Genomic DNA, 16,475 nt, shown 5'->3' on the forward strand with positions numbered 1-16,475 from the left:
AGAAAATATTGAAATACAATAAAATATACAATATCTCAATACCTGAACTACACAGTTTTATTCACTGTGGGAATTCATGGTGGCTAACACCTGTAGTCGAGCACAATATACATGCGTCATTATGGTGAGTATATGTGCACATACTCACCTAGACCAGAACACTGCACTCCAACGTCGTATCGGTGACCGTTGCAGGGGTAGCTGTTGGTGACATTGAACCTGCTGGATCGACAGTTCCATAGCGCCTTCTCTGTACCCGAGCACGTTGGAGAATACAACCACACGGGCCCAGTCCCTCTGCCGTAGGTGCTCGTGCTTTTACCGGAGCCATCAGGATAGCCCAGGGACTTGCACACCACGCGTGCGCTGCTGGAACTGAAGCTGTAAGCACAGACGCTGCCCCACACACCGCCGATCTGAACCTCGACGCGTCCAGCACTGTTGGATATTTGTCCGTTCTTTATCAGACGGAGGTTCACTCCTACCAAAGATGTAAAGGTGGAGGTCATGCAAGTGTTTTAGTAACGTGTAGGAATAGGAATATACCGATCGATACATATATAACTGCCATGCTATGTTGATGTTCCCTGTTCAGTTTACCTGTGTTGTCGTTGTAGCAGTAGACATATGCAGCCTTGTAATAGGACGAGGTGCAAGAATACGGAAGACGTGTAGAAACGGCGCAGTCCTGAAGCCTCGTCTCGTTACCGATACAGCTAGCCGCAAACAGGCGGGGAGGGGTGTTGTAGGCGTATCCCACAGGGCCAAACGCGACACCCGACACGTATCCCTTGGATCGGCAAACCACCCCAGCTTCCTCGTCTCCCCACCCGGTATTGCAGACAGTCGCATTCAACCCCATCTTCTGAATCCTCACCATAGATGGGAAGGTTGTGCCAAGCACAACGTCAAAATCTGACAAAGGGAAAGTGCATGAAAAAGAATCATTTTCATATTCTCAAAAAGTTTAATTCCCTCACGTGTCAATATATGGTAGTAAGCTTCCATTATGTTACAATAAATATCCCTTCATACGTAGGCAATACGTCAAATGATATATAAAGCTGTGTGTTTATTTGCTTTTGAATATATTTGAATATATATCTAGCGTTGGAAAATGCTGACGTTTACACGATGAACCTTTTTCCAAATGACATAGGACCCTAACTCACCGTTGGTGACAGGTTGCTTAGAGCAGATGACGCTGGCGTAATTGTTGTAGGGGTAGCTGTTGACGCAGCCGCCCACTCTGAAGCCGCAGTTGGCTACAGTGGTCTCTGAGCCGGTACAGTTCAAGTAGCTGATCGCGGCGGTATAATATTGAGTCCCAAACGTCCCCCTGGGAAGAGCAAAGCCATAAGGGTACCCCAGCTCCCTACACACGACTGTTGCATCGTAGTTGTCAAAGCCGCTGCCACAGATGATGCGCCAAGAGCTGTCTTTGTAGAACTGTACAATGCCAGTGGACGCATTTACATTCGTAGTGCCCCGTACAAGTTTCACTGGGGATGGAAAATGGACATGAAGAAGATACATATATTTAATTATTATAATTATCACAGACATAACCTTGATACATTTTGGTCTGACATAGTTTTATCTCTATTGTATCATCAAAGTGACCTTCACCTGCTGTTACAAGTAGCAAGAATACAAATACACATAACTTAACATCTTATACATGCCTCCCATAAACCTTTCGCTGCATGACATGTCACAAGAAACTTATTTTAATATGGTTAATACTACAATGTAAGCACCATAAACATGATATTGGTACAATGTTCGAATTAACAGGGTTCGACCTTGTAAAGTTGTAAGGACTAGTGACCGCCCCCCTGGCCTGGTGGTAGAGCGTCCGCTCGGAGAGCAGAAGGTCGGGGGTTCCATTCCCGGCCGCGAAACAAGACGTGACCTCATCTTACCTATAAAGACTAGTCGTGTTCTACCATGATTTATTGTATTTGCTAACATTTTGTTATGCTCCAATCTCATAAAAAATCAGGTCTTAGTCCTCGCTATCGCTAAACAAAGATCTGAGGACATCCCATTACGGGTCACGTCAGAACGACCTTTCATCCGACCAATCAAAGCGTGGCTTACCAGATCATGAAAGCGACAGTCGTAATGTGTTTTCTAATCATGCAACCACCAAAACGTTAACAAGGGCTATTTCGAACAACAGTTACGACCGGTACGACTGATTCCGTCAAAATTATCGTCTGTCTCTCGCTTTTAAACATTTGAACGGAGGAGACGTTGCACAGTACGCGGGGAGCACTGCATTACAATCTCAAACATATATTAGACATTCCGGAATGTTCGTTGTTCAGTTTTCAGAATTTTAATCGAGAACTGTGTCAACATATTTTTCAAGCGTAGTCTGAAATGGAAGTCACCGGATTGAAACGAGTGCCCTAAAGCTCGAGAAAGCTGCTTTCTAATTGGCTGATGTCGACTTCCTGTTCGTCGTTTTAGTGGTCGGTCAAAGTTCGCGAAAAGTCGTTCTGACGTGACCCGTAATGGGATGGCCTAAGATCTTTGTTTAGCAGCAGCGAGAACTAAGATCTGATTTTTATGAGATTGGTTATCCTTATTCGTACTTGCGCTGTATGCGCCGACCATTTCAGTGCCATGTATACTAGAATATCGAGAGTAGGCCCCAGTGGTTGATAGCAAAAGTTCCATACAGGCGGGTTAAAAGGCACACTGTCATGGCATATATTGTAAGCACCAATCCTCATGTGTAGGTATGACGTCACGCCTTGGATACTGGGCCGTGGAAAGTATCCCCCTGGTGATATATGTATATTGCGTAGGTTTGTGTTTTAATAGCATAATTGCACCTACCATTTCCGTAACATTGGACGCCCAGATCGTTGGCGTGATTCTGACATCTGGTCGTGGTTGCACCAAACTTATTATTGACACACTGGAATACGCTTGACTCAATCCCGTAACAGTAGGGATCAGATAAGTACACTTGTCCACTTCCAGGGCCAAACGAACTGGTAAAAAAATATTGTTAGGCTTTTATTCTAAAATAGCATCCTGCCAATGGTAAGAATGACTCAAATTAGAAACAGTATGTATACTATCAATATATCCACGTTCTAATGTCCTCAATATCTATCATATAATGGGGTTGTTTCTTTGTTTGTTGTTTACGCAATATTAAAGCTACATGACGGTTGTTTGTAAATATTAATTTAGTCTTAACCAGACAATCAAGTGATTGACATCATGAGGATCGATCTACCAATTTGGATACGATGACAGGCATCATCCAAGTCAGCGATCCTGACCACCCGAATAATTCTAACCTGAATCTTCACGGGCAGGATAAAGCTGGTTAAAGCCGGATAAAGTCGGATAAAGCTAACGGGTAGAAACGTAGCCACGAGTGTAAAATCCTCTTCTTCCCCCGTCACGAGATGAGAGAAAAACGATATTTCACGAGTGACATGGAATATCCTTCTTATTATACACTTTTTTGTAGTTGTCTACCGGAAAACTAAATTATTTCAATACAAATGTAAAACCTTGATACACAGGTACGGTTCGCCACCCTTTGTATTTGTAACTAAAAAGTAGTTTTGTGTTTGCAAAATTATAAAAAAAATATAAACAAAAGTAACAAATAAATTCTAGGTCACGAAAATTCTGTATCATACATATACAAACGATTCTATACAAAATCAACAAAAATATTCTTGAAAACTAGGACACCGCTGTTGGTAGCGAAAGAATACACGCTTGAATGAGAAATTTACAGTTTATAACGAAACATTTTCGAGAGAAAAACAAACGGCAAGAAGTGATATTAACTCCATAAATGACCATCTGTTATTATTTTGCATGTGGAATGTGGAACTAACGTAAAAAGAACGTCAACCGTTTGTGTTCGGGCTAGACACTTATGGTAAAGGGAGACAATTTAAGGGGACGTAACTCTTGATTGACAATAGTTCCGTCACACTGTTGTGTTCACTGCAGTGAAATATTAAGTGTTATATTCACTGCAGTGAAAATATCACTTTTCTCAACTTCAGAAGACTCGTTCTTTCATTTCTTTCCCACTGAAATATATACTAAACCACGCTTCGTTCTTCATTGATCTTTCCGATTTATCGCGTAGCTATCTTCTATATATATCAATACAGTAGCTCGCATCAATATTTCCTACATCACAAAATAGTCGTTCCTGTAAATATATCCTACATCACAATACAGTAGCCCCCGTCAATATATCCTGCATCATAATACAGTAGCCCCCGTCAATATATCCTGCATCACAATACAGTATCTCCAGTCAATATATCCTACATCACAATACAGTAGCTCCTGTCAATATATCCTGCATCATAATACAGTAGCCCCCGTCAATATATCCTGCATGACAATACAGTAGCTCCTGTCAATATATCCTACATCACAATACAGTAGCTCCTGTCAATATATCCTGCATCACAATACAGTAGCTCCTGTCAATATATCCTGCATCACAATACAGTAGCTCCTGTCAATATATCCTACATCACAATACAGTAGCTCCTGTCAATATATCCTGCATCACAATACAGTAGCTCCTGTCAATATATCCTGCATCACAATACAGTAGCTCCTGTCAATATATCCTGCATCACAATACAGTAGCCCCCGTCAATATATCCTGCATCACAATACAGTAGCTCCTGTCAATATATCCTGCATCACAATACAGTAGCTCCTGTCAATATATCCTGCATCACAATACAGTAGCTCCTGTCAATATATCCTGCATCACAATACAGTAGCTCCTGTCAATATATCCTACATCACAATACAGTAGCTCCTGTCAATATATCCTGCATCACAATACAGTAGCCCCCGTCAATATATCCTGCATCACAATACAGTAGCTCCTGTCAATATATCCTGCATCACAATACAGTAGCTCCTGTCAATATATCCTACATCACAATACAGTAGCTCCTGTCAATATATCTTACATCTCAATACAGTAGCTCCAGTCAATATATCCTGCATCACAATACAGTAGCTCCAGTCAATATATCGTACATCGCAATACAGTAGCTCCAGTCAATATATCCTTGATCTCAAGTCACTAATTACCGCCAATCCGAAAACCCCACCCACTTACCGTGAGGCAATACCGTCATTGAAGCCCAGTTGCCTACACACAGCTTGTGGGACGTACGGTGAACGATAACTGTAGCACACGGTGCCTCGCACGCCCTCGTAGATGATCTCTACCCTCCCTGACATCGCAGTTCCTCCAACCAGCTCCAAGCGGGTTGCTGTAGCGGATCAAGTATGTAACGTAGAGAACGAGATCATTAATACCACCATAACCTTCATGGGCATATTTTGTATGGATAATGGTGTGTGTGTGCGTTTGTGCGTGCGCGCGCGTATGTGTATTTGGGCAGGTCAATTATAAGAACGAGCTTGTTTTCTCAAATATAATGATTTAAATCTTCCAAATTTTCCAACAAAAACGTTGCACCTTTTTTTTAAATGACTGATGAGTAATCATAAGATAATAATCTTCTCCAAATCAACGGAATAAAATGTGTGGAAAGGATAACGATTTGCCTTTCAGAAACATTTATTATGAAGTAAAAAAGGCCATTGTATTGATTTTAAAGTCCTCTACGTTCATGGTCTCTGTAGGGAAGTTGGAAGTCGTTCAACTCACGATTGTTTCTGTAACACAAAACACCTGCGTCGAAACCAGCATAATTCCGAGATGTGCAGACCTCACTTCCGGTGGCACAATTAAACAGAGAGGTCTCGTTGCCGAAGCAGTTCACCTCGGACAACAGGAACGGTCCAAAAGCTCGTGTGTTGAACTGATAACTGACACCACCCGCCATTCCCAGTTGGCGGCAGACGACACCAGCGTCTGTGTCATCCCAATTCACCTCGCAGACTCTCCCGGAAATTCCAGATTTTTTAACTGCGACGTGGCCCGTGACAGAACTATACTGGTCGGGACCGCCAGTGAGCTTGATAGAAGTGTCTGAAAGTTAAATAGGTTATGATGTCTGGGCAATTATTCATAAACACCTAGGAGTTCAAATGTACTGTCTTCGTATATAGAATTAAAACATCAATTCAGAGAATAATTTGTGTCGATTATGTGCCGAACAGATTCCATTTGGCATAAACGTCCCTAAAAGGTGATGAAAAGAGAAAGAGAGAGAGAGAGAGAGAGAGAGAGATGGAAAGAGAGAGAGAGAGAGAGAGAGAGAATGGTTGATAGTGCAGCGGGCATATGATGTCGATCCACGGCCCCCCTGATACGAGGGGCCAGACCTGGTCCGCAATGGTTATCATCTGTCATCTGCGGGATCACTCCACACCCTGATGCATCCTCCCCAAACAACAGACAGTGATCGAACGTGCTCAGACCCACAGTGTCGTGGACATGTCCGCTTCCCGTGATGGGACCTTTTGATCCGAGGTCAGACGCCTTGTGAGCCTTGTCCATATGACCTAACCCCGACAGCAAGCTTACAAAGTACATATGTCACCTGATGACTCCAAGCCCCGCAACATAAGTATCGGCGTCGAGCTACAGTGACTGCTACGACACATGGTCCGGCATGTTACACATCTTATCGTTGGCAATGTTGCAACCAATCAAGTCACCATCCTCAACAGACTGCATGCAAGTTGGTTACCCATTCCAAGTATCTAAGCAGTCTCACACAAGAATGTACCACCCGAGAACAGAATCGTTTGGTTTCCGTTACTTACCTGTATTTAGAGTTCCATTGTAGCAGGAAACTGACGCATATCCGGTATAGCCCTGGCGACTGCATGTCCCACTTCCTAACGTGCAATTCCTGATTGAGGCCTCGTTGCCAGTGCAGGTGATGTTGCTGCCTAAGTAGGTGGAGTAGTAGTAGGTACCATAGGATCCCCTTGGCAAGGCTCGGCCATTCTGGAAGCCTAGTTCTCGACAGACGACTTTTGCAGCCGTGTCATCAAAGCCAGTTCCACAAAGGGGTTGCCAGCTCGAGTACCTTCCAAACTGCCTCCAGATGAGGACTACACCGTGGCCATGATCTCCTCTGTATAATCTCACTGAAAACGACGTGAAACTCACACTTAAAATGAATTTTTTTCAGAAGGAATGGGGGACATTTTCTTCATTAAAGTGTCCCTTTCTTCCCCATTCTTATGAAAATACTGAATCCGTGGTTTGATTGACTGGACATCCTAACAACCCAGAGCTACGTTCCGGCCCCTTTACAAATCTGTGTACAGTTGGTGCCTAAAACCGCTTGTGTTTAAAAAACAAAATATCAGGACCAAGTGACAAATGTCCTCACCTTTTCGCGTAGGTTGAAAACAGCTGTGTTGTATGTAAAAATAACAATGCGCTCACCATTTGTCCAGCAACATGATGACGGCATGTACATAATCTGTATCAGACAAACCAGTGATTGATAGTATGAGCAACGTTCCGCGACGCATATATTAAAATATAAAGAGATTGGTGCTTAACCAATTTGTCCATGTGCATATTTCATGTATCAGACAAACAAGAGCGTTATCGTTATCCCCTTTGGTAAGGGTTAGTGAAAGGATTTTGTTTAAGATTTATAATTTACATTCATTGAAGCAGGTGACTGAAGCGTCCTTCGAGTGGTCGACACAGGATGATGCAGGATTCCTCCAGCCTCGGTTACGACAGGACCACAGTGTCTGTTCATATCCCCCACAATATAAACTATCCATAAAGATGGGACCGCTCCCTCTCCCGTAGTACGATCCTGTTTGAAAACAAAGCCAGGAATGCAAATGTTGTAGATATTTGTCAGTGAAAGTTATGATTACATTTCTTTAGAAAGAAAACAATTCTTTGGATCGGAGAGATAAAATTACAACGGTGTAATATCTTGAATTATGTAATATCATTAAAGATGTAGCCTACCAGTCAGGTAGTTTCCGTCCTTGAAGCCTAACGTTTGGCAGACAACTCTTGCATCCCCGTTCGTGAAGCTGTTGTCACAGACTGTGCCTGTCTCTCCGTCGAAGGTGATTTCCACTCGGCCGTGACTGGAATCTCCACCAGCAAGGCTGAGTTGTGGAGGACCTAGAACGACATGTATTAGAGATTAGAGTCCGTAAACCCGTCCCAATAATATCTTCCCAGAATTCGCACAGTTTAAATGTGCACGACAGCAAAAAGGAAATGATTTTTTACGACCATTTATATTTTTTCGCATGTATGATTGTGGCGCTGTTTATTATACAGTAGATATGTCAATAACATATATATTTTTATTTATTGTAACGACCACGTTATGACCTTTCACCTTCACATAATCTTTGTAAAACTAACACTAAAGGTTGGACATCTCCCATGAAACGACACGTCCCGAAGCTAAGTAATTTTGTGTATGGAAGAGCCCAGCAATGATCTTGGAAAACTGGATCCCAGAATTTGATGTGATGTTTTTATCTAGACAGATTAAGTGAAGACATCACTTCTACAGGTTTGTAATTGTAATGATGTTAGAAGGTACGTATGATGACACATGGCCATCTAATACAGCTTCGGCTGGACCAATTCGAAGAAGTGCAAGCATGGGTCTCTACTCTGTTAATAATGTCTTATTGGGAAGCTAAGTTCTATCTGTGTATATCAAGGTAGCGTTTTACTATTGCAGAAGGCTTAAAATCTATACATCCGAGATTAAAAAAAGAAACTAAATCAACGGATAGGTACAGGAGAAACATTGATTGTTTAGAATACAATAGACACAAGATGAATAGGTGTCTTCATACTTCGCCATTATCAAACTTTAATAACAAACATGACTCCCGTTTCACCAGTAGTTACATTTAGGTGACGGACGAAAATTATTTAATGTCTAAACCTACCGTTATTGTAACAGAGGACATTTGCAGGATTACAGTATCCTCTTGGTACACCCCAGACGGAGGACACACACTGGTCCTAACTAAACCTACCGTTATTGTAACAGAGGACATTGGCAGGATAGCAGGAGCCTCTTGGTACACCCCAGACGGAGGACACACACTGGTCCAGGCTCGTCTCCTGGCCAGTACAGTTCACTGACGTGATCCACACAGGAAGGTCAGTCCTTGCGGATGTAGTGCCGAAGGTGACACCGCCTCTGAAGCCAAGCTGCTTGCACACCACGTTGGAGGCGTTGACGTTCCAGTTGCTGGCACAAATTTTACCCGCAACCCCGAGCTTTGTGACTTCAACTTGCCCTGACACGTCTGTGCCGTTTACAAGACGAAGGCTGAATCCTGTAATTGAAGTGATTGGACCAATAGGCTCCCCTGGATATGCTTACACAAACAAACATCTGCATCGTCAACACACGACCATCCTCCATAATGATACAACCAGTTAAATATTGACACTGTGTTAAATGACGAGTAATATGCTTCCAAAGCGCATGTGACACATTTTAGTTATCATTCGCGACTCCAGATGAAAATTGCTGGTGCGGCATGTAATATAAACTCACTCACTATTACCATTCACAAAAGCTTTGGGCCTTATTGTTTGGGGGAAAATGTTTAGAAACGACAAAAAGTAGCCTTTCCTTCATCTTCCCGAGGCAAGAGCGTCCACTAGCCTTTCAATCTCATTAAAATCAGATCTTAGTTCTCGCTATCGCTAAACGAAGATCTGAGGACATCCCATTACGGGTCACGTCAGAAGGACCTTTCATCCGACCAATCAAAGCGTCGATTAGCAGATCATAAAAGTGACAGTCGGAATGTGTTTTCTAATCATGCAACCTCCAAAACGTAAATACGGGGTAACGACAGTTACGCCCCGTACGACTAATTCCGTCAAAATTATTGTCTGTCTCTCGCTTCGTGGGTTAAACATTTGAACGGAGGAGGCGTTGCACAGTACCTGGGAAGCACTGCCTTACAATCGCAACCATATATTAGACATTCCGGAATGTTCGTTTGTTCAGTTTTCCAAATTTTAATCGAGAACTGTGTCAACCTATTTTTCAAGCGTAGTCTGAAATGGAAGTCGCCAGGTTGAAACGAGTGCCGTAAAGCTACAGAAAGCTGCATTCTAATTGGCTGATATCGACTTCTTATGAGTCGTTTTAGTGGTCGGTCAAAGTTCGCGAAAGGTTGTTCTGACGTGACCTTAATGGGATGTCCTCAGATGTCCTCTTTGTTTAGAGGCAGCGAGAACTTAGATCTGATTTTAATGAGATTGCTAGCCTTTTTAGTAGGCTTTGATAAAGTCTAGTGGCCACTCTTTACACAGGTATACTAGGCATTGAGGTATGAAGGAGCTAACAATACAGCGCTCGGCAACTAGGTGTTATCTTCTTTGCAGTCTACTAGATCTAGGTGAGACAATGATAAGCGCACTCTTACCCATCTCAACTTCACCCTTCGGTTGAGAGTAGCAGATTGCTGACGCAAGTCGTTTATAACTGCAGTCTGTGTTACGCAGTTGATTTGTGCAGTTGAAGATGCTAGCTTCGTTCCCAGAACAGTTAAAGTTCGTCCTTGAGCGCCTTGTGTACAGGTATGGATTACGGGTGTAGGGGCTGAGTTGACTGCAACACAGAGCTGACCCATCCCGGTAGCCCAGAGACCTGATGATATAAATAAAGTTTCCGTGACAATTGATTGGCTAACCGAGCAGTTTCATTCATAAACCGAAAACATAGGCTAAGTTCACCGACTACTTTTTCCTGATTGGCTGATAATATAACAGGCGGAGCTTTTGCTGTAATACTGCGCTGACTGTATCACTGATCGCGTGCTTTTGTCCACAGTTGTTGAGTGTTAATGGTTAAATAATCAGTCTGTGAAGTTATTAGTGCTGACGTATTTATTTTTCTAAAATGACGTTAATGAAATTCCGTTTATGGAGTTGTAAACAAACACACCGATGTGCTAATTTGCGTAAATCCGCAAAAATATTGAAGTTAAATTCTTGACCAAACAGATTACCATACATACAGCCAGTTATGGGGGTACACTGACCTGATTCCTGTGATAGGGAGACTAGCTTGTAGTGTTACCTGAATCATTTTCTACCAATTGGTCCTGAATCTACTGTATGGATGAATCTCCATCTGTACCTTGATGTTTCACATGTGTCTTTCCTGGTGTTGTGTATCGGGAGCCAGAGATGCCCACTAACAGGCTATCACTAAGTTAATTTAACTCGAGATGGGAAACATTACCACCACACGGGCTCATGATCTCCATGTTAACGCCACATCTGGTGACCCAAGACACATGATGAGGTGAGGTGAGGTGAGGTGAGGTGAGGTGAGGTGAAATGGGGTTTAACGTCGCGTCCAAGATTATTGCACTTATAGAGCGACGTTCATGTACGTGTGTGTGTTTGTGTGGCTGCTTGTACTAGTCCGGACTGATGCTGATTTATAGTGCTAGCTCACTGAGATACCATGCCGCAGTTTAACATGAATATCTCACTCAGACACAGTATACTGACTCCGAGCCGACCAGTCCTTGTTTTAGCCCCTCAATGGCGAGCGCCAGACAGGGTAACAGGGTAACAACAAGTACCATCTTCAACCAACGTCTTTTGGTATGACACGGCCGGGGATCGAACCCGGACCTTCCGCTCTCCGGGCGGACGCTCTACCACTAGACCACGGAGGCGGTCCCAAGACACATGGATGTCAACGTCTGAGTACAAACGTTTCAAGCCTACTTCGTGCACCTTCATCAGGCTACTCCAACAAATCGAGCAGTGTAACATTCACCTGGTATAAGATGCAATAAAAAGCCTTGAAATTTTATGTATAAAGAATAAACACTTTCAGATTCATATATCCTAGGTCTCTTTGAACCACATGCTAAATGTCTATCAAAGACGTCTGGTGAGTAACGGTTGTTAGATACCAAATACCTGCACAAAACCTGGGCATCTCTGTCGTCCCAGCTAGAGTCGCACACTGGTTTCCAGCCGGTCGGATCTCGGTATTGCACAGCACCAAACGATGTGGAAGGCGCTCTGTACCCGGAGACTAGCGTGTTGCCAACCAAACGGACTGCAAAGTAAATATTCAGGCATAAGTGGCTACATTTTCCTTTCAATTAACACACATGTTACGCATGTTCGGTGATGTTCAGATGTACTAGCTATGTATGTCTTTGGGTCAGACACCCAATATGTTTCTAGGACTGTCAGTACCATTCCCGTGCACTTAAGTGGTAAACGTCTGAGACTTCGGGTTTTTCTCCCACATTAACCTGATGTAACTGAAATTCTGTTAAACCGAACTCACTCACTCACAAAGAAGATGCAAATTATGAAAACGACTCTTTAATTATTCCAAGCAAGACCCGTAAAAAAACGTTTTAGTGTTCAATATGTAACAAGACATTGTCCGATCATCTATACTGCGTGTATGTGTTACATAAACAACTCTGTCTGGGCCCACTTGCACAAAGCGATCGTAGCGCTACGACTATTGTAAGCCTATGTTAAAGTATGGTAGTTACGATCATCTTAGCGCTAAGATCCCTTTGTGCAAGTGGGCCCTGTTGTTTATTGCTGCACAATATTCAAGCTAAAAGACGGCGGTCTGAAAATAATCGAGTCTGGACCAGACAATCCAGTGATTGACATCATGAGCATCGAACTCATTTGGGATACGATGACATGCATCAACCAACTCAGTAAGACTGCCCACCCGATCCCGTTAGCCGCCTCTTACGACAAGCGTGGGTTACTGAAGACCAATTCTACCTCGGATCTTCACGGGGGACAAGCGTGGGTAGCTGAAGCCCATTTTTAACCCGGATCTTCACGGAAAAGCAACACCCCTGCAAAACGTTAAGGTTATATTGGAATGTATAGTGTTGAAACTCACAGTTATCGTTGGAACAAGACACCCCAGCATCTCTGTTATGGCTACGACAGTTGTGATTGGCCCAGCCAGCATACGGACATGAGGCGAGCGTGTTCTCATTGCCTGTACAATGTACGTTGTCCATGTAGATCATGCCGCTCCCGCCGCCGTAGTTATAGAGGGCCTTTTGAAAAGCGATAATTGCAAACAGTCATGTGTAGATTGTATATGTCAAGGTTCCCAATCAATATTGTTTTGAAATCAAATAGAACATGAATATGCCAATGAAAATAGGTGACCCTTTTGGCACATCTTATTCCTCCATTTAATATTGGGTGAAGTTTGAACAAGTGTGTTGCTCAGTGATGGTGAGGAACTGTCAAGCAATTGGTATTTCTTTTCACGATAGAAACTAGAATGCGTGCATCGCCAGTACCTCATAAGCGCGCCTGCCCTACGTTTGATGAAGGAACACATGTCAGTACCTCACGACAGTGTATGCCCTACGCTTCATGAAGGAATTTATGTCAGTACCTCACGACCGTGTATGGTCTACGTTTGATGAAGGAATTTATGTCAGCACTTCACGACCGTGTACGCCCTACGTTTGATGAAGGAACGTATGACAGTACCTCACGACTGTGTACGCCCTACGTTTGATGAAGGAACGTATGACAGTACCTCACGACTGTGTACGCCCTACGTTTGATGAAGGAACACATGTCAGTACCTCATGACCGTGTACGCCCTACGTTTGATGAAGGAACGTATGTCAGTACCTCATGACCGTGTACGCCCTACGTTTGATGAAGGAACGCATGTCAGTACCTCATGACCGTGTACGCCCTACGTTTGATGAAGGAACGTATGACAATACCTCACAACCGTGTACGCCCTACGTTTGATTAAGGAACACATGACAGTACCTCACGACCGTGTACACCCTACGTTTGATGAAGGAACGCATGTCAGTACCTCACGACCGTGTACGCCTTACGTTTGATGAAGGAACGTATGTCAGTACCTCATGACCGTGTATGCCCTACGCTTCATGAAGGAATTTATGTCAGTACCTCACGACCGTGTATGCCTTACGTTTGATGAAGGAAGGCATGTCAGTACCTCATGACCGTGTACGCCCTCTACGTTTGATGAAGGAAGTTATGTCAGTACCTCTCGAGCGTGTATGCCCTACGTTTGATGAAGGACGTGCATGCCGGTGTGTGTGTGTGTGACTGCTTGTACTTGTCCGGACTGATGCCGATTTATAGTGCTTGCTCTATACCATGCCGCCGTTTAACATGAATACCCCACTCAGACACAATATACTGACACCGAGCCGACCAGTCCTTGTTTTAGCCCCTTAATGCGGAGCGCCAGACAGGGTAACAACAAGTACCATTTTTTAACGTCTTTTGGTATGACGCGGCCAGGGATCGAACCCTGGGCCTTCCGCTCTCCGGGCGGACGCTCCACCACTAGACCACGGAGGGGGTCAAGATCAATATGTAAAGCTCAGACATTAAATAACTCAAAGTTACACCACACTTTTCGCTTCATAAAATCGAGTGGTTCAGATATCTTCACTGTCGCATGTATTTTAGTTTTCAACTATTTTCAGTAAGAAGATGTTGTGAATTTAGATCCAAAACTCGGGTCAAACATCTCATTTGTTTATATATTAATTTACATACCGTCCCCCAGCGGTAGCCCAGCATTCGACAGGTGACAGTAGCATCTTTGTTCCCCCAGTAATCGGAACACACAGTTCCCCATGGCGCTGTCGCGTTGTTTCTGACCTCCACTCTACCATAGGTCGCAGAAGTGCCAACAATCCGGACTAAAATCGCTGAAATAAGAATTTAAGAAGTGGCATCAGGTTACTACATTCATTGGGACCATGGGTGGCCCAGTCGTCGACGTCCCCGCAGCTCGTGGTTCCAGGAGCCAGGGGTCGTGGGTTCGAATCCAAGATTCGTCCTTAATATGGTCCGGCGTTCGTCAGCTCCGTGCTCGTGGGTTTCACCTCCGGGTAGACGTGCAGGGTATACAACACTGTGGACTTTCTTAGCCTAGTGGTTAAAGCGTTCGCTCTTCACGCCGAAGACCCGGGTTTGATTCCCCACAGTGGTACAATGTGTGAAGCCCATTTCTGGTCTCCCCCAGTGATATTGCTGGAATATTGCTAAAAGAGGCTTAAAACCAGACTCACTCACTCACTCACTCACTCACTCACTCCGCCATTATGCTGACGCATTGTACAGCTTGTGTTAGAGGCAGACATGTTTTCGGTCACTACTTCAAAAGTACTTACACAAAAAAAGTATGGCCTTTTCTTTTAATGTTGTTTTGAGTCAAGAAAAAGAATAGATGTTTTGAACTAATGTATATATTGCGATTTCGATTAGTGTCTAGAATAGGTCTTCAGCAACCCATACTTGCCGTAAAAGGCGACTATGCTTGTCGTCAAAGGCGATTGACGCGATCGAGTGGTCAGGCTCGCTGACTTGGTTAATACATGTCATCGATCCCAATTGCGTGGATCGATGCTCATGATGTCAATCACTGGATTGTCTGGTCCAGACTCGATTATTTACAAACTGGAATATTGCTGAGTGTGGTTTTAAACAACAAACAAATCTTACAGCGGTCCGACTCGATTATTTTACAGACAGCCGTCATATTTCTGGAATATTGCTGATTGCGGCGTTAAACAACAAACAAACAAACAAATAGTGTCTAGTGTCTGATGATCACTACGTCAGATTAATTTAATCGAAGAGTGTTATAGGCATTTACATATTGCAGGAGTGCTGTATAAAATGATTCAGCTGAGCGCGGGGGCAGAAATAGCAATACAGAAGGGGAGTGTATTGGTAATTGTGACAGGTAAACGTGTGATAATGCGGTGATTAGGATCATAATACACAGGACAAAAGAGTGTACCCTTTGGAATAGAATCAGTCATGTGAGGTGTGGGTTAATCGACAGTGATGAGGAGACATCTTGTCATGTATGAACATGTGTTTGGTGTGGTAGTTACTGTAGCGCATGTTTGTCAGTAGAGGGGATTGTTGTAACACGATAGGCCCTGTGTAATGTCTAACACGCCTCTTGTTGGGTAACTTTATCTGGCCATAGGTGATCACAGGGGCGTTTCCACAGGTACGGGGGGTGTCGAGAGGTGTCGGGAAGTGTCGGGAGATGTCGAGAGGTGTCGGGAAGTGTCGGGAGATGTCGGGAGATGTCGAGAGGTGTCGGGAGGTGTCGGGAAGTGTCGAGAGGTGTCAGGAGGTGTCGGGAGATGTCGGGAGATGTCGAGAGGTGTCGGGAAGTGTCGGGAGATGTCGGGAGATGTCGAGAGGTGTCGGGAGGTGTCGGGAAGTGTCGAGAGGTGTCAGGAGGTGTCAGGAGGTGTCGGGAGATGTCGAGAGGTGTCGGGAGGTGTCGGGAGGTGTCGAGAGGTGTCGGGAAGTGTCGGGAGATGTCAGGAGGTGTCGAGCCAAGGGCAGACAACACGGGAGACGGCAGTTCTGTTGGTAGACAAATACAACACTAGAGGATATCACTTCAGCTATGGCGACAGTTTGTGTTCCAGAATATAGTCGG

At 44.0% G+C, this 16,475-nt stretch overlaps 1 protein-coding gene across 1 annotated transcript in view; it reads right to left on the reverse strand.

The window, feature by feature from the left end:
- Positions 1-16,475, reverse strand: part of LOC139458106 (uncharacterized) — an 83,453-nt gene that overhangs the window by 64,548 nt on the left and 2,430 nt on the right. The window contains exons 2-15 of the mRNA XM_071239418.1: positions 14,561-14,715; positions 12,888-13,050; positions 11,921-12,062; positions 10,405-10,628; positions 8,992-9,297; positions 7,949-8,110; positions 7,626-7,787; positions 6,766-7,095; positions 5,702-6,025; positions 5,144-5,300; positions 2,851-3,008; positions 1,173-1,502; positions 601-915; positions 149-481 (exon numbers count right to left, since the gene is read on the reverse strand). Of these exons, the coding sequence (XP_071095519.1) occupies positions 149-481; positions 601-915; positions 1,173-1,502; positions 2,851-3,008; positions 5,144-5,300; positions 5,702-6,025; positions 6,766-7,095; positions 7,626-7,787; positions 7,949-8,110; positions 8,992-9,297; positions 10,405-10,628; positions 11,921-12,062; positions 12,888-13,050; positions 14,561-14,715 (3,261 nt within the window). The remainder of the gene's footprint in view (positions 1-148; positions 482-600; positions 916-1,172; positions 1,503-2,850; positions 3,009-5,143; positions 5,301-5,701; positions 6,026-6,765; positions 7,096-7,625; positions 7,788-7,948; positions 8,111-8,991; positions 9,298-10,404; positions 10,629-11,920; positions 12,063-12,887; positions 13,051-14,560; positions 14,716-16,475) is intronic.

Source organism: Haliotis cracherodii, unplaced genomic scaffold (assembly GCF_022045235.1).
Source record: "Haliotis cracherodii isolate W230 unplaced genomic scaffold, xgHalCrac1.p SCAF_1, whole genome shotgun sequence".
NCBI lineage: Eukaryota > Metazoa > Mollusca > Gastropoda > Lepetellida > Haliotidae > Haliotis > Haliotis cracherodii.